Raw genomic sequence first — 20,945 nt, forward strand, 5'->3', positions numbered from 1 at the left:
AATGTGATACACCATATTAACAAATTAAAGAATAAAATCCATATGATCATCTCAATAGATGCAGATAAAGCTTTCGACAAAATTCAACACCCATTTATCATAAAAACTCTCCAGAAAATGGGCATAGAGGGAACCTACCTCAACATAATAAAGGGCATATACGACAAACCACAGTAAACATTACGCTCAATGGTGGAAAATTGAAAGCATTTCCTCTAATATCAGGAACAAGACAAGGATGTCCACTCTCACCCCTATTACTCAACATAGATTTGGAAGTTTTAGCCACAGCAATCAAAGAAGTAAAAGAAAAAAAGGAATACAAATTGGAAAAGGAGTAAAACTGTTCACTGTTCGCAGATGACATGATACTATACATTGAGAATCCTAAAGATGCCACCAGAAAACTACTAGAGCTAATCAATGAATTTGGTAAAGTTTCAGGTTACAAAATTAATGCACAGAAATCTCTTGCATTCCTATATACTAATGACGATACAAACTGATGGAGAGATATACCATGTTCTTGGATTGGAGAAATCAATATTGTGAAAATGACTGTACTACCCAAAGCAATCTACAGATCCAATGCAAGCCCTGTCAAAATACCAAAGTCATTTTTTACAGAACTAGATCAAAAAATCTTAAAATTTGTATGGAGATACAAAAGACCCTGAATAGCCAAAGCAATCTTGAGGGAAATAAACGGAGCTGGAAGAATCAGACTCCCTGACTTCAGACTCTACTACAAAGCTACAGTAATCAAGACAGTATAGTACTGGCACAAAAACAGAAATATAGATCAATGAAACAGGATAGAAAGCCCAGAGATAAAGCCACACACCTATGATCAACTAATCTATGACAAAGGGGGCAAGGATATACAATGGAGAAAAGACGGTCTCTTCAATAAGTGGTGCTGGGAAAACTGGAGCTACATGTAAAATGAAATTAGAATACTCCCTAACACCATACACAACAATAAACTCAAAATGGATTAGAGCCCTAAATGTAAGGGCTTGGATATTACACCTGATATTATAAAATTCTTAGAGGAAAACAGAGGAAGAACATGCTTTGACATAAATCACAGCAAGATATTTTTTGATCCACCTCCTAGAGTAATGGAAATGGAAACAAAAATAAACAAATAGGACCTAATGAAACTTAAAAGCTTTTTCAAAGCAAAGGAAACTGCAAACAAGTTGAAAAGACAACCCTTAGAATGGGAGAAAATATTTGCAAATGAAGCAACTGACAAAGATTAATCTCCAAAATATATAAACAGCTCATGCAGCTCAATATTAAAAAAACAAACAACCCAATCCTAAAATGGGCAGAAGATCTAAATAGACATTTCTCCAAAGAAGACATTCAGATGATCAAGAAGCATATGAAAAGGTGCCCAGCATCACTAATTATTAGAGAAATGGAAATCGAAACCACAATGAGGTATCACCTCACACCAGTTAGAATGGGCATCATCAGAAAATCTACAAACAATAAATGCTGGAGAGGGTGTGGAGAAAAGGGAACCCTCTTGCACTGTTGGTGGGAATGTAAATTGATACAGCCACTATGGAGAATAGTGTGGAGGTTCCTTACAAAACTAAAAATAGAATTACCATATGACCCAGCAATCCCACTACTGGGCATATACCAAGAGAAACCCATAATTAAAAAAGACACATGCACCCCAGTGTTCATTGCAGCACTATTTACAATAGCCAGGTCATGGAAGCAACCTAAATGCCCATCAACAGATGAATGGATAAAGAAGATGAGGTACATATATACAATGGAATATTACTCAGCCATAAAAAGGAATGAAATTGGGTCATTTGTAGAGACGTGGGTAGATCTAGAGACTGTCATACAGAGTGAAGTAAGTCAGAAAGAGAAAAACAAATATCGTATATTAATGCATATATGTGGAACCTAGAAAAATGGTACAGATGAACCCATTTGCAGGGCAGAAATAGAGACACAGATGTACAGAACAAATGTATGGACACCAAGGGCGGAAAGCAGCACCAGGTGGGGGTGGTGGGATGAATTGGGCGATTGGGATTGACATACATACACTAATATGTATAAAACAGATAACTAATAAGAACCTGCTGTATAAAAAAATAAATAAAATTAAAAAAAAACAACAAATAAAAAATAAAAATTTCTTCCGGTTTCCTTGATTGAACCAAAAGTGTTAACCACTTTTAGCAGTCACCTATTGGGTTGCCTCTCCGGGACCTCTTCTCCCTGTTAGGAGTCTTAGTGTTTATGCAGCATATATGGTAAAACTGCTGGGCCATCAGCAGCCATCTTTAACAAGGGTGCTCCACCCTCTCATTTGATCCCTGCATAGGCATACTCCCAACACAGGCCAGTGAGAATCTTTTCCCTAAACCCTGCTCTCTAGACTAGAGGTTAGTGGGACACTTTCCACAAGCTGGGTAGAAACTGAGGTGAAAGAATTCTCTGTGGATCCTTAGGGATTGTAGTTTCCTTTAATTTCCTAGTTCCAGCTCATTACTGAGGCACACCTGTATTCCTGCCATTTGGGTTCCACCAGACTGCCGTTATTTTTCAAGTGGGTTAATTTAGTTTACTTTTTTGATTGAACTAACTATTACAGAATACCATATTTAAAAAGAAACAATTTCTGCTTTCTCCAGTTATCTATTAGTTTATAACATTTTTGTTTTCTCCTTGACAAACTGCAGATGGAGCCTCATAGTCTAATACATAGGTCATTTGATGTTGCAATGGCAAATTAAAAATGCCAGTTATCAGAAATGAAATGAAATATATAATTACTCTCTGTAAAGTGTTATATAGTAATCAACACCCTGAGAGACAGAAACATGATTTGAGAGTCAGCTTATATAAATATAGTGGGTCACAGAATTTCTCCAAATCTTAATTGAGCTTCTACCTATTTTTGTTTGTTTGTTTCATACGTTTCTTTTTTGTTTCATATGAGACTGATTTTGTTCTTACTTACAGGTAAATTTTACCTTGAAATTATGCCACTCTTCCCTATCAAATGCCAAAATGTTCCTAAATTTAAGCACTTGAGAAGGAGAAATCCAAATGATAAATATCACTTAGTAATTCACCAAGGCCCCTTGTACCTGAATACTTTATGCTCTAATGATGATTTGTAAGTCAAATAGTTTAGGTGTATGCCAGTGTTCACATTCAGCCTTATCAACCTCATGGCACAAAGAGACCTTATAATGTAATATCTCATCACCAAAAGGACAGTTAGATAACATAGGATCATGCTTCAAAAATGGCTTAGCTGGCAAATACATATTTTAAACAGACTGCTTGGTTGACTTAAGTATCAGAACTGTCTTTCAACAAGTCTTGATTAGCTGACTGTTAACCTTGAACCAACAGTGACTTGCTTGGAATGCATTTCATTTAAGGTGATGAAAATAATATCTTGTATTACTAACAGAGACTCCTGAAAACCTTCATTTACTATCCACATAATAACAATCTGGCATATACATTACTCTTCAGAAACTGAAACATCACTGTATCTATTTGAATTGCTAAGGGGAAGAAGAAGAGCCATGTTAAGAAAATCCCTAAATAATAGTAAGTTCCTAAACATAGGCTTTCACTTTCTTACTGTGAAAAGTTGGCATTAATTATGCAAGTCTCTGTGCTAAAGTACACTTTAAAGTTTGGTGGTCTTTGTTGCTTTATTACCATGATGAATGAAAGAAAAATTATCCAGGTGTGTGGACACCTGGATCACACTTAACAGATTTTACATAAATTGTTTCTTTTTTGTTTTTCTGACATTGTTTTAAGAAGTTCAAGCTAATCAAAGTCTAAATCTAAAAGGGATAAAATAATTTATTGATTTAAAATGGGCAATGATGGACTTCCCTGGTGGTGCAGTGGTTAAGAATCTGCTTGCCAATGCAGGGGACACAGGTTCGAGACCTGGTCCGGGAAGATCCACATGCCATGGAGCAACTAAGCCCGTGTGCCACGACGACTGAGCCTGTGCTCTAGAACTTGCTAGCCACAACTACTGAGCCCGCGTGCTGCAACTACTAAAGCCTGCACGCCTAGAGCCTGTGCACTGCAACAAAGAGTAGCCCCGCTGACGCAACCAGAGAAAACCCACGTGCAGCAACAAAGACCCAACACAGCCATAAATAAATAAATAAATAAATAAATTTAAAACAAAAATGGGCAATGACACATAAGCCCCATAAGAAGATAAGTATTAAATTTACTGGAGGAACAGTCTGTACTTCATCTTTGTTCATACTAGAACATGGTATGTTGTTCTACATACAGAGGAACGACTTTGGAAGGATACCTTGAGCTTATGGGTCTTTTCAGACTTAATAGTAATTTTAGACAGAACATCTGAAATTGGGAAATATAAGAATTCTCACCCACTACCCATCTCACTGCAACATCTGCCCTGCTGCAGTTCTAACCTATCAGTTTAAATTGGATACTTTTAGATGCAGATGGTGATGGTTAATTTCCTCTGGACAGCTGATGAAGCATTAAAGGGATGACAGTCTGTTAGTAACAAATCTGTTTACTTCAGGCGCACTGCAAAGACTTTATGCCTTATTAGGAAAGTCCTTTACTCATTTTCCATTAGAAAATTCTGCCAGCACAATTATATTCGTACTGTTTACAAACATCTTAACACACAGTTGTAAACAGTAACATTTCTTTAACAGTTACAAATGTCTGAGAAGTACATAAATAAAAATTTACTGTACCAAAAAAGAAAAGATTACTAAAGAGATATGGAGATATTATAAGAATATAACCTGATTGAGGAGAAAAAGAGAATTTTGTTTTGAAATAGCACTATTTTTTTTCTATAGGTGGTTATGTTCAATGACAATTAGATTATCAAGTAGTAGAGTTGGTTTGTTTCTAATGAGCCTGTTGATATTACTCATAGCTATCAAAAGCAAACTAGAAAATATTGTCATGAACATTGAGAGTTTACTGTGAATAAAAGTGGAAAAAAGAACAGACTTTTCAAAATATGTTCATACCAATAACTCAATAAAATAGGGGATAATTTGTGGCATTCTTTTGGGTGAGCATTTACAGCCAGAAATTCTTAATAAATTAACTTCCACAAGTAATAATTCCATTAGGAAGGAAACTGAAAAAAATCTTGTTTTTAAGTAAAATATATATATATAATATTTATAAATATTTTTAAAATAAACATTTGAAATGAGAAATTTCAGGGTTTAAAATAAGGAAACATGCACCTATATCTGAGAACTATATTAAACTCTAATATCATACTGTGAGGGAGTTAGTGTTAAATAAATTATAAGAAAATATTTGTACATTAATTTATCCTCTCCTTACTTAAAACAGAATTCAAAAAACAAACAAAACCACACATACTCAATATGGTTAAAGGAAACCCCCCCATATATATATATTTTTATATGGCATAAAATATATCAAAATAAATATATATAGTATATAATATATAAGGATAGAAAAAATAAGTTGAAACAGTGTTAGTTTATTTCAGAAAATGCATGCATTTTAGACAAATGCAACTAAATGAATTGTAATGCCAAAAAACTTTGGTATTCCTGTACTGGTGAAAAGTTTAAAAGATCCCTAAACTCACCATTAATGATAATATTTTCTTATACTAATCTCCTATCATACTTTCTTTGTTTCAACCTGATGAAACATTCTGTTTTATCGAGTTACTGTATTACTAGACAAATCTCACTAAGGTTAAGGTTATGCCATGCTAGTTATCTTTATAATCTTTGGAGTACATAGATACGGGACATTGCACATGGTAGGCATTCCATAAAAGTCTATTAAAAAACAAATGAAGTAAATATATTTTACCCATCCTTCCAAACTAATAATAAAAATCTACCGAAAACTTACTACTCAGTAAATGGCTATTGTGGGAGTTACAAAGTTTAAAGTAGCTTTTAACCAAAGACATTAACAATTTTGCTGAGGATACAAAAATAACACACAGCTTCAGGTGTTATACCTTAGCACATGCATTATAAACTTAGTAGAAAATAAGAGAACAGAGAGTAATGTAGGTTGAGATTTACTCTTTTTTAAATCCATGTTATATGAAAAATAGAAAATATTGTATTTTGAAGCATCTAGCTGCAAAAGAAAAAAATACTTTTTTGTCAGAATATAGTAACACACTCATTAAGTGAATGAGTGTTCCATTTTGAAATTAATTTTTCATTTTAAAGGAACTTGGCTTATTGCTTTAAACACCAGAGAAAAAACCTTTTCTGCCTTTATACTCAAACCTCTTGTGTTTGCAGCCTTCCCAAAAAGCTTACACAGGCTTCCTACCGTTAATTTACCACATGCTGCTAGAGCTGACAGTTTTTAATTTACTGGTCAGATTCACCTATTATTTGTACGCATTATACCAAACATATTCCCGATTCACTAAAATTTCTTTGTGGGAATACAAGGAAATTATAGTGAATATGGTTGAGATCAAGTGGGCCCTTAGATCTTAATTATAAGTTATCAAAAAAAAAAAAAGAAAAGAAAAGAAAAAAAGAACTAGCTCCCTTGGCTATTTTCTTACCAGGAAACAAATGAAAAAGGGAAATTTATTTCCAACCGTAAATCCCAAATGTTTCATTTTCATTTTCCCCAAGTTAACTTTCTCACCTAGCTAAGCAGCATTTCCTGCCATTATTAGCCGCCGGCCCAATATCAGCTGACCAGTATCTGTCAAACTCCTTGCTTCAATGAGCTTAGGGACTCTTGAGGAATTCCACGTATGCAGACTTCTGCTTACAGCTTCTAATTATTTTCTAACAGATAATGGAACATTTAAGTTCAGAGAGGTTAGATTAAATCTGTTAAGTGGATCAAAACCCTAGATAAAATTCCAGTGGCAAAGATCACTGTAGAAAACCCTAAGCTTTTTAGTTTTGAGATAAAGAGCCCTCGCTGACTGCTTGTTTTCTGGGACAAACTGGTCTCACAATGTTATACTACCTCAGAGGTATTCATTCTTATTTCTAATCACACTGTGCCAAGCTCTATGTAAACTATAAGCTGTGAGTGCCAAAAACATGGCTTCTTAGGAACTGCAGCAGCATTTAGAAAGTTCAAAAGAATATATGGATATCTTTTTCCTTACTGGAAAAACAAAAACGATCGAGCTATTTATGTAGTAAGTATAGTACAACTTATTGTTGTAACGGGGTCAAAGGAGTATAGACTCTATGGTTATAATTTTATGCGAAGTGGTCATGATGAGGTTAAAATGCTTAGGCAATACATCAGAATTTTTTAATTTGTATAATTCAGAGGATTTGTCTGTAGTTTTTGTAGAAATTCATAACAGTTTGATTTTCTAATTTGAGGGTAAGAATGAGTGACATAAAATGTCATATGGAGGAATAGTAAATAAAAAGAAAATGATGAGGTCATCAACAGAGCTTTGAGGAGCAAGAATACCTCTTGAGCAAAACTTGGATTCAATGAATGCAATGGGCCACTTCAGGAGCTCAGAAGAAAAAACTCAGAAGAAATAAAACTCTGTGAAGGAACTGCCACTTGTTTTACTACTTATGGCCACCATCTCTCTCTAAGATAGGGTGATCTTTTGGTGGAGACAGAGTAATGGTATGAGAAGTCAGTAGACTTTGAAACCAGAGAGCTGTCAGTTCAAATCCAGGCTCTGCCTTCCCTTATTGGATTCAGAATAAGAGAAATGATTTAAATCCTATCTGAAAGCTTAATTCTCCTTACAAATAGGCATATTAATACCCATCTGTAGGCTTTCCTTTGGCTCAATCTAGATGCAAAGAATCATTCTTTCTTTACTTCATAATTTATAATTTTGGTCTTAATTTTATACATTAGGTTCTAGAATATACGTTTTAAAAATATGTCTACTATTAATAGTTGATCCATGGTGGAACATGATTAAGCCTTCTTGCTAGACCAATCCCTTTTCACTCTGGCTTTGCTGTCATTGAGTTAAAGTTTTTGTACAAATCCACCATACTCCATTGTACAGATTAACTCTTGCAGTTTAGTACAAATAAAACAGTACCCAAGCTTGTCCTTGTTAATATAATATCTTCATTTAATCTGGATGGGAATCACCCATATGTGACCCAGGATTACCGATACCTGTTGCTGAATGTAGGGTTAATCTTGAAACTTGAAGATCTCAAGCAATCTGGGGATGCTCTCTGTCTACTTCTACTTTTACTATGACATTAACAATAACCATTAACTAGGATGATGATGGAGGTGAGGCCAACAGAGTTTCTATTACAAATTCTTTGGGTGCAACCAGACACCCTGCCAATCTGTTTAGTTTCTGATAGTCTATGCTTTGCAAACAAACCTGTGACACAAACACGTGACTAATACAGCAGTGGTGGGAGGTAGAATGAGGAATTCTTTTGATCATTGTGAGAAAACGATCATAAAAGAGTTCAAGATATCCTTGTGAGTAGTAACTTCTGTATAACCATTTTAGCAATACCAAGCATGTGGTCATTCATAGATGATTACCCAGTGTTGTAATAAATTTACAAAAGCACATTGAAAAAATATGATGGAGTATATTTACCATTTATCCATATACCACAGTGGAGTGAATATATATAAGTATATAAAATTTATAATAACATTTATATTAATGAAATTGTAATATATATATATAATATATAATAATATATAATATTAATATATAAGTTAACACATTTATATTTATTTACTCCACTATGTAGATACACATATATGTGTGTGTATGCTATTGCAAATATCACAGCATATTAAGCCTTCATTTCCTGAACAAAATCACTGCTGTATGAATAAAACCACTTTATGCCACATAATATAAACCAGGATTTTATTCAGATGGTCCTTTCCTCTTACAGAAACAATATTTTATATCTTTGAATCTACAAACAGAGAATTAAGCATTAACAAAATCATCTATGTCAAGGTTTGATATATTTCAAATTTGCTGATTTTCTGGAAGTTCTATTTCCTGGTCTATGTTTGCCCTGTGGGCAAACGCTTTCTACCTGAATTTTATGAGCAATCTTCATATTGTAAACAGCTCTTCCTACTGATGCAGTCAAAACGAGTGGGGATTTTTCCTAAACCATCATAATTAGCAAATACCGCTTGGATTGGAGTCAGGAACTGCACGTGATCAGCGTCATTCTCTCCCAGCTGTATGGTGGCACAGCAATACATCCTCTAATCATGTATGAAACTCCCCAAATTGTGGAGTTTAGAGAGCTGGAAAACGCCTACAATACGGAAAGCAATGCCTTTAACAGACTACTGATTTCCATTCACTGAATTTAAATATTGGTACAGTAGACAATGTGCCTCCCATATATAATGGAAACATTCACAGGGAAGCGTTCAGAAGATCTCCATTAGGGGTGGTTACTGGCCTCTTGCACACATAGAAAGTCTATAAGGGGTTTTCTTTCTCAAAGGGCTTTCAGAGGGTACACTGAGACCTACTTCAGAGTCAATATAAAGGACTATTCTCCAGCGACATGTTGATGCTCTGGTTTCAAAACATTTAATAAACTTATTTTGTAGAAATAAATCAGAGATGAACAATATAAATATGTAAGGAAAATTAAAGTATAATTTAAGTATGATTTAAAGTAAATAGAGACAGGACTGTTGGAGGGAAATATTAAGTCAATTAGTCTGGAGTAGAGAGGCTTCAGGGAGGAATATTAACAACCTTTAAAAATAGAAAAATCATTCAGTCAATTAACCACGTACTTATTGCTTTCTAACCAGATGCTTGTATTGCGCTTGCCATTAGAGATGCAGACGAGACGTGGGGTCAACAGACAGTCCCTGTCATCAAAGATGCTGTAGTCTAGTGATGGAGAGTGGGATTCTACAATGATTACTAGGACAAATAAATCTATAATAATCACAATAAATGCATAATTTTTTCCTGAATGTTATTAGTAGGTTATAATTTAGATTAAGGGGTCAGGAAAGGTATCTTTGAGGAAGTCTACTTAAGCTGAGAAAATAATGATAACCAAAAGTTCATTAGGTGTAACCGGGAGAAGGAAACTGGGGAAAAGCACTGACTGGTTTGCTTGGCTTGTAAGAGGAGTTGAAAGAGAGTCAGTGAAGAGAAAGAAGACTGGGAGAAGAGTTAGGAGCCCTGGAAGCCAAGGGTCTAATATTTTATTTTGCTTTAGTGAAAACACTGGAAGGTTTTATTTTGCTTTAGTGAAAACACTGTATTAAAAAACAGGGAGATCAAACTGGAAGCTCTTTTTATAATTCAAGCTGGAGAAGTTGATGGCTTGGATTAAGGGGGTGGCAATAGGATATAAAAAGAAGATGATGCTCTCTAAATGTGTTTTTGGCATAGAATCAAAGCATTTTCTCTTGAATTTGTAATGAGTAGTTTGAGGGGTTGTGACATTTAAGGATAAATCCCAAATTTCTGATGGGTACAAAAAAGTAAATAAATATACACATTCTTTAAATGGGTAAGATTAAGTGCAGAAGAGATTAAGAAAAGAAGATGAAAAGGTACATTCTGAGTGTGTTAAACTTGAGATTCCTCTGAGATTTCAGTGTGGTGATATCAAGGATGGAGATGAGGTCAGATTCATAAAACAGACTTAGAGATGAAATTTGAGAATCTAGTGAGATGTTCTACAAAACATGTATATTAAAAAGAGGTCTAGAACATAGCACTGAGAAATTTTAGTATTTCTAGGATTGTTTGCTAGCATGATTCTGAGAAGCAAGAAAGCTGAAGATTTTTAAGAATGTGATTATGGGATAAGGTGGGGGGGGGATAAATTGGGACTGACATATATACACTACTATTTATAAAATAGATAACTAATAAGAACCTGCTGTGTAGCACAGGGAATGTTACCCAATGCTCTGTAATGGCCTATATGGGAAAAGAATCTAAAAGAAAAGAAAAAATAGACTGGATATATGTATATGTATAAATGATTTACTTTGCTGTACACCTGAAGCTAACACAACATTGTAAATCAACTATACTCCAATAAAAAATTTTTAAAAAAGAATGTGATTATAAGATGGTCCACAAATTCAAGATTGTTATGAAGGGATGCGAGGACAGGTGGCCGCTGAGGGATAGTGAGAAACAGCGAAGAGTCAATGAATGGGAGACATCAAAAAGGGTTACATGTTTCTCAAGTAGTTACTATAGGAAAAGAACTGGAGGGAAAGGAAAATATGGTTGGAGAATCAGGTGTTTGACTGAGTGATTTCAGATGTGATGCCATTTCAGACAGAGTTCTCTACAACTAACAGGACATGAACCAGGGCCAATGAAATAACTATAACAAAAGTGATTTACTCTAGTTACTGGTACTTTTTTTCTTTTCTTTTTAGTAGAGTTTTGGAAGACTAAATTCTGTTTCTAATGGAGGTTGGAATCTCTTTCTGAAGTTATTACTTTATTTTTAAAAGCAAAACAACTATCCAAAACTTTTCTTAATTACTTTAGCAATAATTTTTCTTAACGTAAAAAGGATTGGTTGGGCTTCCCTGGTGGCGCAGCGGTTGGGTGTCCGCCTGCCGATGTAGGGGACACGGGTTTGTGTCCCGGTCCGGGAAGATCCCACATGCCGCGGAGCGGCTGGGCCCCTGAGCCATGGCCGCTGAGCCTGCACGTCCGGAGCCTGTACTCCACAATGGGAGAGGCCACAACAGTGAGAGGCCCGCGTACCGCAAAAAAAAAATCATGCAAGCAGTATAGAATCCTGTGACATCTAAGTAGTGGGCTTTTAATAAAAAGGAATTTTGTTTTTCACCTCTGAAATGAATGAATTGTATTCATATATGCAAATTAGAAAAATCTATTAGGCCTAAAGATATAATTAAATTATATGCATTTTTAAAAATCCACTATTAGTATAATACAGGATCTAGCTAAGAGTTATTGTTAACTATGTGAAGCCATATGTATGAAAATATTGTAATGTGAAAATAATGTTATATAACAAAATATCTTTTCCAATAGTTTTGTAAATCTGCTATAATCTAGGAGAAAATGTAAATCTTACCAAAAAATTGTTTGTCTCACCCCACTAATATGGCAACAATAAGAGTTGAAACAGCTCTCACTAAGACACTGAGTATCATAAAGACAATACAGAGAAGAGTAACAGAAACAATGGATACATCTTCAGAAAACAATAAAACAACTGTTGTGTAAGATAAAAGTTCCTATTGTATAGGAAGAAGGAAACTAGTTATTTTTCTTTTAATAAGAAAATTACCATTTACACAATAAGGTTGGCTGATCTGAAACACCTTTCCTTGCAGCACCTTTTCATGAACTATGTGGTTGATTTGGTGGCAAAGCTGACACTGAAGCCAAGAAGATTCAAGTTATCTCTAACCTGAAGTATTATTGATCAGTCACTGGAACTTAGAATAATTATGGCATTTCTTTTATCCTAGATTAGTTCTTTCTAAGAAAACATAAATTAAGTAAAACATTTAAAGATATATGCACTTCCTAGGCAAATAAAATAATGTCAAACAGTAGTGGGCTTAAATATCAGGGGAAACAAACAAGCAAACAAAAAACAGAGTAGTGGAAGCTCAGATAAACTCAAGAGCCTGTCTGATTTGACCAGACCAGGGTCCCAAATTCCAGGGATCTTGCTCAATAGCATCATTTTTTAGGTATCTGGTGTGCATCATTTGATGAATTTAAAAACAAAAAAAGGAGACAAAAAACACCCGTGTTTTCCCAATGAAATGGTGCCATTTGAAGCAAGAACTAGGAGAGCGCATAAATGTAGGCATTCTTCTTAAGAAGGTGGACCTTTAGAGTCATTTTCTTAATGTTCAATGTGATCTTCCTTTATGTGAATGAAGAATGTACTGGCCATTCACTAGCAGTGTGTTATTATCATCATTATGAATCCATTAGACATACTTAGGTGAGCTGAGTAACAGCCTTGTGACCAAATCCTCCTTCTCTTGCTTTTAGTGTAGCATTTAATAGAACACAAATTGCTCCTTATTTATTTTTGCCTATGGTAAAAATTCTAAGGAAATATAAAAGTCCTCTCCTTTGCCCTTGGATATCAATAGAAGTAGTAGATGTAGTGAGTTTTGAGTATTAAAACTAGTAGTAGTAGTTATTAAATCTGGAATATCCTACCCTAAGTGTAAAGTTGCAGGGAGAGAGGGCAGCAAAAAGGTCTAATGCTTAATAAAAGTATGCAGTTTCCATTGTCTTTGGAAGCTGTATTTTCCTCCTACACAATGATATGAAACACAGGCACACACATGCATATTAATACTAATACACGCATAACCAGTCTGCAAAGGAGACATGTGGCATGGTTGCAGTTATTTTAGTTTGAAAGTTATCCTTGGAACACTCTACCATAGTACTGTACCTTAGCTGATTTCCTCCTGCCTTTCTTTGCCTAATGGCTTTCTCTTGCTACTGAAGCCTGTTTTGCCACACTCTGCAGGTAGCATATGCAGGAGAATAAATGTCTTTCTCTCCCAGTTGCCCTCAACCAATGACTGACAGCTGGAGTTCTTTCATCATCTCCCTTACATTTTAAGGTGTACATTTTAAGGTGTAACTCTGAGGTGTACGTCCTACACTGGCTGCCAGAGTCTCTCCAATGGAAAGAAGCTCCAGTCACTCATGAAGGCAGATGACTTAACTGATTCTCCTGTCTCATTTCCATATTCCCTTACTGATGAGTCCCTCACCTCCAAAAGAAACTATCAATACTTTCACTCAAATCCTTGTCTCAGGGTCAGCTTCTGCTTCTGGAAGAGCCCAAACTAAGACGTATGTCAAACATGACTTTTAACTTAATAACCCTGAGAATATTTGCAATTTCAACTCAATTCTTAGGTCCAAATTGCAAATAATTTTGCTAACATAGACCTTTTGTGGTTTGATATGTTATTTAAGCACTTATAATGATCTTCACACATAATAGATGAGGTAAAAATGTAGGTATGAAAAGTAGGTATATGTTTGTATCAAAGTTATACCAGCCTACTTAAAATACTGAATTCACCATTAATTTTTCCAGTTCAGCAGTATTTTAATTGTTGTGAAGCTATCCTAATGTTTTAAAAGTTGAGAAAATAGTAAGAAGTGTTTCTGCTTGATATTTATTGAAACTCTGCCAATAGCAGTTCATCAATCTGTTAATCTTCTAGCAGTTATTCACCAGGTAGGAATGGTGCAGTCAAAATATTTTCCTTAATTTTTTTTTTCATTTTTAAGATCAGACTCTTTAGAGTCTGTTGGTCACCAGATCCATCAACCATCTAGGAAAATGATGCCTTTCATGGCTCAATCAGAGCCTCATCTAAATTTCAGCAGAAATCTGTAACTTCAAGCTGCCACCCCTACTCCTGTTTCCATGGGAATAGACTTCAGATGAGGGAAAAGAAAAAATGGATGGGGTTAGGAGCTTTCAAATAGTCATTCAAAATCATGATGAGGTTTTCAAAGCTTCTTTCCTAGGGGATTATTTTGTAGCCTCTTAACCCCTTTTTGCCAGTCTGTTTCCATGGAAATATGACAAAAATGGCTGTCCAAGCCTCCAGCAGAGATTATTAGCATTCTTATGAATTTCAGCTTTGGCTGCTGTCTAGACTAGGCAAGATCTTTTACTATCAGTTTTACATATTAACTACACTGTTTCTACTCATTGTCTTTTTTCTTTATCATTTTTATTTCTTTGAAAGTTCCCTTCACAAATTTATACTTATGATCAAGATCAAATTGATCATGACATCACTTAAAAAAGCTTGTTTTACATTTTAATATTTGAACCGGCTGTAGAGAGCGTCGGAAATTTTAGAGACCGGCAGAAGGAACATTATTTAGTTATTGGACTCAATGTCTGTTAGATAGGTGTTGATAGATATGCAGCAAGAATCGTATTTAAAATATTTAGCAACTGTTAAGACACAGCACTGAAACCAAGTGGGACACTGTGGACTCCTGGGATCTGGAGCCTTTCTGTTCAGCCTCAGTGACCTTCCCTGCGTTCCAAAGGGCAGGTTCAAACAGTTGTTAATCAGGGAAGGGAGGGGGTTCAGAGACAAGGAAGGAGCAGCCAAGAAACAATAGGGTCCCGAGATACAAATAACAATATCTTTGTGCTCTTTACAGAAAGAAAACCCCCAACAAATGGAAATTGTTAGCATTCTTCATTCCAGATTAAAGGAACCAGAAAAACTCTTCAAGACACCAACTGAGGCCAGATTAAAGGAATGGAGGCCCTGCACACACCCTAATCTTATCAGCAATATCACCCTTGAACCACTGCTATAGAACTCCTCACTAACCTCACTAAACCCTCGGGGTTGGGACACACAGTTCTGAGGGCAAGAGCCTGCTTTGTCCCCTTCTGCCAGGCACAGCAATAAAGCTATTCTTCACCCAAACTCTGTCTCCGAGGTTCGATTCGGCACTGGTGTACAGAGACAGAGCTTTCGGCATCCGCACCAACCAATCAGAGCAACAGGTTGGTCCCACTTAAATTATCAGCCCTATTGTATAACAACCAATAAGTTGTTAAACTAAAAGTAGCCCTATATAAGATGAGTATAGCATTAGACCCAAATAAATTATCCAGCGCCACAAACTGAGCTCCTATAAAACTTACAAAAGAGCGTACAAGAGAAAAGGATAGAAAAACATAGCAATTTGTCTTTTTAAAAATCAAAGTGCATATTCTTTTATATGAAGGTCATTTGAAAATCAAAATCATTCTTATTACTGAAGACATTATGTTAAAAGATAGAGAAAGAATACATATGGGTCTTTGACAGCACCTCTGGCGAGATATCTTGTGTTGAATGTGAAAAAATAACAGCACGCTACATACATAGTTTCATCTGTTGTACCTTCTGAAATTTGCTGAGCAGCTCAATCTACAATTATTGCTAGGGGAAATCTTAAAGTTCTGGTTGACCTTATAAAGTACTTTCATTCTTCAGAACTCTTATTATTCTATAGTTGGAGCATTTTACCTATAAGGTCTTGTCTTATGAATTTGAATTGAAAAAAACAGGTTTCAATGTGTAATTATCTGAGTTAGTGGGTTCCTAATTTAAATTTAACAGCAACTAACTCACTATCAAAACTAATATTGATTGATGTTTTCAAGTAATATATCATAACAACAATAAAATAAAGCAGTCTGATTTTCCAAATCATCGTCACTACTCTCAAATGCAGTCTGGCATAGTAGTTAAACACATGGCCGTTGAGGGCAGGATTTGGTCAGCAAGCCAAAATGGCTGCTTATCTACTAAAAGGAGAGAGTTGAGTAGTTGTCACAAAAACCACATTGCAGGAAAAGCCTGATTATTTATTCTCTGGTCTTTTAAGCAAAAGTTTGCTGACCCTTGCTCAAGCCTTTAATTATAAGATTATACCATTTCCAGAGAAGACACTTTGAAGTCGGAGTCATTTTTTTTTTTTGAATTCTAAAAGCAGTCTATTAATAATGGATAAAAATGTGATTGCCTGCTGTCTGTACTTACATCCATAAACTCCACATTGGCTTTGGGACCAGTTGTTTCATTAAGAATCTTAATAGCCACAGGAATCTTCACTGTTTCTCCTTCAGGGACCCAAATACCCTTGGGAGGAAAAAAATCACATTAAATCTATGTTAAGACATACAACATTTAGACCAGAAACAAAATTTGATTAAACACTTGACCTATTAATACCTTAAAAAATAATTTAGAAGTTCCATATTTTGTTATTCAATCAACAAATGTTTTTCAAGCACCTGTTATATGTTACAAATTACTCAGCAACTTTGTTTTCTGCTTTCATTACCTGAAGGTGGATCATATGTATATACGCTATTATCAAGTTCAATTTGTGTACATGAAAAAGGCTTTGAATAATAAAAAAAAAAAAAAAAGAAGAAGAAAAAGAAAAAACGTTGAAATAATAATAATATTTGACTTGGATGATATCATCAACTTCTCACAACTTTGAGAAAGCTGTTTTGATTTTTGAACTTCAATTGTCTTATTTGTAGTTTAGAAGACTGGGGTAATTAATGTTGGAGGTTCTTTTCAGCTTTAATATTATCTAATTATTCTGCAACTAAAAATAAAATGAAATAAAAAAGCATATTCTTATGTATCAAAATTCAGATTGATTTAAGAATTAATTTTCTAAGGTTGATTGTTTAAGAATTAGTTTTCAGGGCTTCCCTGGTGGTGCAATGGTTGAGAGTCTGCCTGCTGATGCAGGGGACACGGGTTCATGCCCTGGTCCGGGAAGAGCCCACATGCTGCGGAGCGGCTGGGCCCGTGAGCCATGGCCGCTGAGCCTGCACGTCCGGAGCCTGTGCTCCGCAATGGGAGAGGCCACAACAGTGAGAGGCCCACGTACCACAAAAAAAAAAAAAAAAAAAAAAAAAGAATTAATAGTTTTCAAAGGCAAGTACTAGGGAGTATTGAGCACATATTGTCTATATTATTTAATATTCAAGGATTTTTATTATTTCTGAAGTAATATAAAATATTTATATTAGTCACTGAAAGTTCTCTCTTCCTCTAGAGACATAATTATATTCAAACAGGACCTGTGCATTGTGGGAAAGTATAAGGTTGGCAGGGTTTGGGTAAAGTACAACTTTAGCTAAATAACAGCATTTCTGAGTAAACAATTCAATCATCTGAATGAGGATAATGATACTGATAATACAGGGATGCATAGAATATACAAGAATATTTTTTTTAAGTGTATCGTCCCAAAGGAACACAGAAGCAGATATGAGGTTACATGTAAAAAAAAAATCTCAAATTTTAATTTATTAGCCTTGACATCAAAAATGTCTTCTAAGGACAGTTTTAACATTAAAATGAAAGGAAGAAAAAAAAAATAGTCTACTATTCCTGAGCAGAACACCTCCACTTCCTGTTTTTCTTAATATCAGCTCGTTGTAGTTATAAAGAAAATATTTTTAAAAGTTTTTCACTTAGTACTTCTATGCTAAGATATATGTATTTGTGTTATCCAAAGTGGTAATAATATAAGAGAAGACCTAAACACAAGAATTATTAAAAAGTCAAAATAATAAAGAAAAAAAGACTTTAACCATTAGAAGGTGAATTTAAGGGTTATGTTCTTAGAGTGAATAGGGAAATCTATATGTCAAATGCAAAATAATAAGCCAAGTTCCCTGCAGTATACTTTTTTTGTAAATTATTAATGTAAAAATGAGAAAAAAAAAAGCCCAAGACCCATTTTCTTTTTGATGGTACTAGGGTGGAGAACAGGCTTACCGTTATTTAAAAAGTAACAACAGAGGGGGTTACCTTATAAAGATATAGCATCAATATTAAAATATTCCTAAAGTATACTTTTGAAATAAGAATATACATTCAGTGTGAATTAATTTGCATTGCTTTTTAAATTAGTATAGTCATTATTTTCCAGGCTCCATCAGACCACAGTTCAACTATGCTGATACCATGATATTGGTTCAAATCTTTTATGTTTAAACACAGTGTATCTTCAACCAGAAGGAAGCATTAACCAAGTAATTGTCTAAGCCAACTTGAATTTCTGTGGTCAAGAATAATTCTTTAAAGTTTAAGACAGTATGTCCTTGTAAGAACTAATATATTAATTAAAACTTAGGGTCAACAATATACACTGTAGGCATAAATTTAAACATACTTATGGAACTTTCAATAAGCTTTTAATAGAGGTAATTTCAATACATGTGCAACACTCTTGGACAATGGGCAAATAAGTGTTGTTAAAAATATTAATAAAGCTTTATTATTAAATAATAATAAAATATTATTAATATTTTACCTTCTGAGGTCACTAGATAATATTTAGTCTTGAGTTATATGGTATTCATGATTTAAAATAAAATTCAATTTCCAGACCGTATCATCTTTAAAAATACAACCATGACTATATGCAAGGTACATGCCAAGATTGAGTTACTTTTAAAATGGAAGTTCATTTTTTTCCTAGCACAATATAAATAGAGAAACAGATAGGATACATTGTGTCTCTTTAAACATAAAAAGGATTTGAAGACTAGAAGGTATCAAGTCAGCCTAGAATAGTTTATATTCAAATTAGGTACTCAGCTAATATATATTTTTAAAATTTTTATTGGAGTATAGTTGCTTTACAATGTTGTGTTAGTTTCTACCATACAGCAAAGTTAATCAGCTATACATATACATATATCCTCTCTTTTTTGGACTTTCTTCCCATTTAGGTCACCACAGAGCATTGAGTAGTGTTCCCTGCGCTATACAGTAGGTTCTCATTAGTTATCTATTTTACACATAATATCAATAGTGTATATATGTCAATTCCAATCTCCCAGTACATCCCACTCTCCTTTCCCCCTTGGTATTCATATGTTTATTCTCTACATCTGTGTCTTGTCTGTCTCTATCTCTGCTTTGTAAATAAGATTGTCTACACCAATATTTTTAGATTCCATATATATGCATTAATATACAATATGTTTTTCTCTTTTTGACTTACTTCATTCTGTATGACAGTCTCTAGGTCCATCTACGTCTCTACAAATGACCCAATTTCATTCCTTTTTAAGGCTGAGTAATTCTCCATTGTATATGTACCACATCTTCCTTATCCATTTCTCTGTTGACGGACATTTAGGTTATTTCCATGTCCTGGCTACTGTAAATAGTGCTGCAATGAACACTGGGGTGCATGTGTCTTTTTGAATTATAGTTTTCTCTGGGTATATGCCCAGTAGTGGGATTGCTGGGTCACATGATAGTTCTATTTTTAGTTTTTAAAGGAACCTCCATACTGTTCTCCACAGTGGCTGTATCAATTTACATTCCCAACAACAGGGCATGAGGGTTCCCTTTTCTCCACACCCTCTCCAGCATTTGTTGTTTGTAGATTTTTTGATGATGGCCATTCTGACCTGTGTGAGGTGATATCACATTGTAGTTTTGATCTGCATTCCTCTAATAATTAGTGATGTTGAGCATTTTTTCATGTGCTAGTTGGACATCTGTATGTCTTCTTTGGAGAAATGTCTATTTAGGTTTTCTGCCCATTTTTGGATTGGGCTGTTTGCTTTTTTGTTATTGAGCTGCATGAGATGTTTGTATATTTTGGAGATTAATCCTTTGTCAGTTGCTTCATTTGCAAATATTTTCTCCCATTCTGAGGGTTGCCTTTTTCATCTTGTTTATGGCTTCTTTTGCCATGCAAAAGTTTTTAAGTTTAATGAGGTCCCATGTATTTTTGTTTTTATTCTCATTACTCTAGGAGGTGGGTCAAAAAACATCAGCTAATAATTCTGAATTTAATTGAACAAAATATGCAGAACAAGAGATTAAGAAACTTTTGCATTTTGACCATAGAATAAAAGTTTTATTTTAAAGAGATTACATTATTTTTGGAAAATTCAAGAGAGAAAATTAAGGTTTATATTCCAATTGTTAATAATTTCCATTAAATAAATCTGTCTGAAATATAAAAAAATAACATTTTAAGATGTAAAGTTCTTAAGATCTGACATATTTTAGCCAACGTATTTGTAAAAATGTAGGCTTGCATATAGCTTTGAGAAACTTGTTAAAGCAAATTTTGGGAATTGAAGTAATGGACATTACAAGAAGGATTTAGTACTATCCCAACAGAGCTTCTTATTCTTGTTGTTTACCATTAAAAATAAATTTCACCACAATTAACCTTTGGCCTGGCCTTTGAATTGGTTTTGTAATTAAGTTAAATAAGTAAACATGCAAATGCTATCATTCAAGCTCTCCCTTTCCAGAAATATCTCTCTTATTAAAAACCCATGTTGTCACCCTCTCCTTCTAGCTAACCTGAACTTAGAGAAAAGAAA

General features: G+C 34.5%; 1 protein-coding gene across 1 annotated transcript in view; it reads right to left on the reverse strand.

Moving 5' to 3' along the window:
• The window catches only part of ERBB4 (erb-b2 receptor tyrosine kinase 4), a 694,050-nt gene that overhangs the window by 205,365 nt on the left and 467,740 nt on the right, over positions 1 to 20,945 (reverse strand). The window contains exon 18 of the mRNA XM_065880236.1: positions 16,597 to 16,695. Coding sequence (XP_065736308.1) covers positions 16,597 to 16,695 — 99 coding nt within the window. The remainder of the gene's footprint in view (positions 1 to 16,596; positions 16,696 to 20,945) is intronic.

Source organism: Phocoena phocoena, chromosome 7, assembly GCF_963924675.1.
Source record: "Phocoena phocoena chromosome 7, mPhoPho1.1, whole genome shotgun sequence".
In the NCBI taxonomy this organism is placed as follows: Eukaryota; Metazoa; Chordata; class Mammalia; order Artiodactyla; family Phocoenidae; genus Phocoena; species Phocoena phocoena.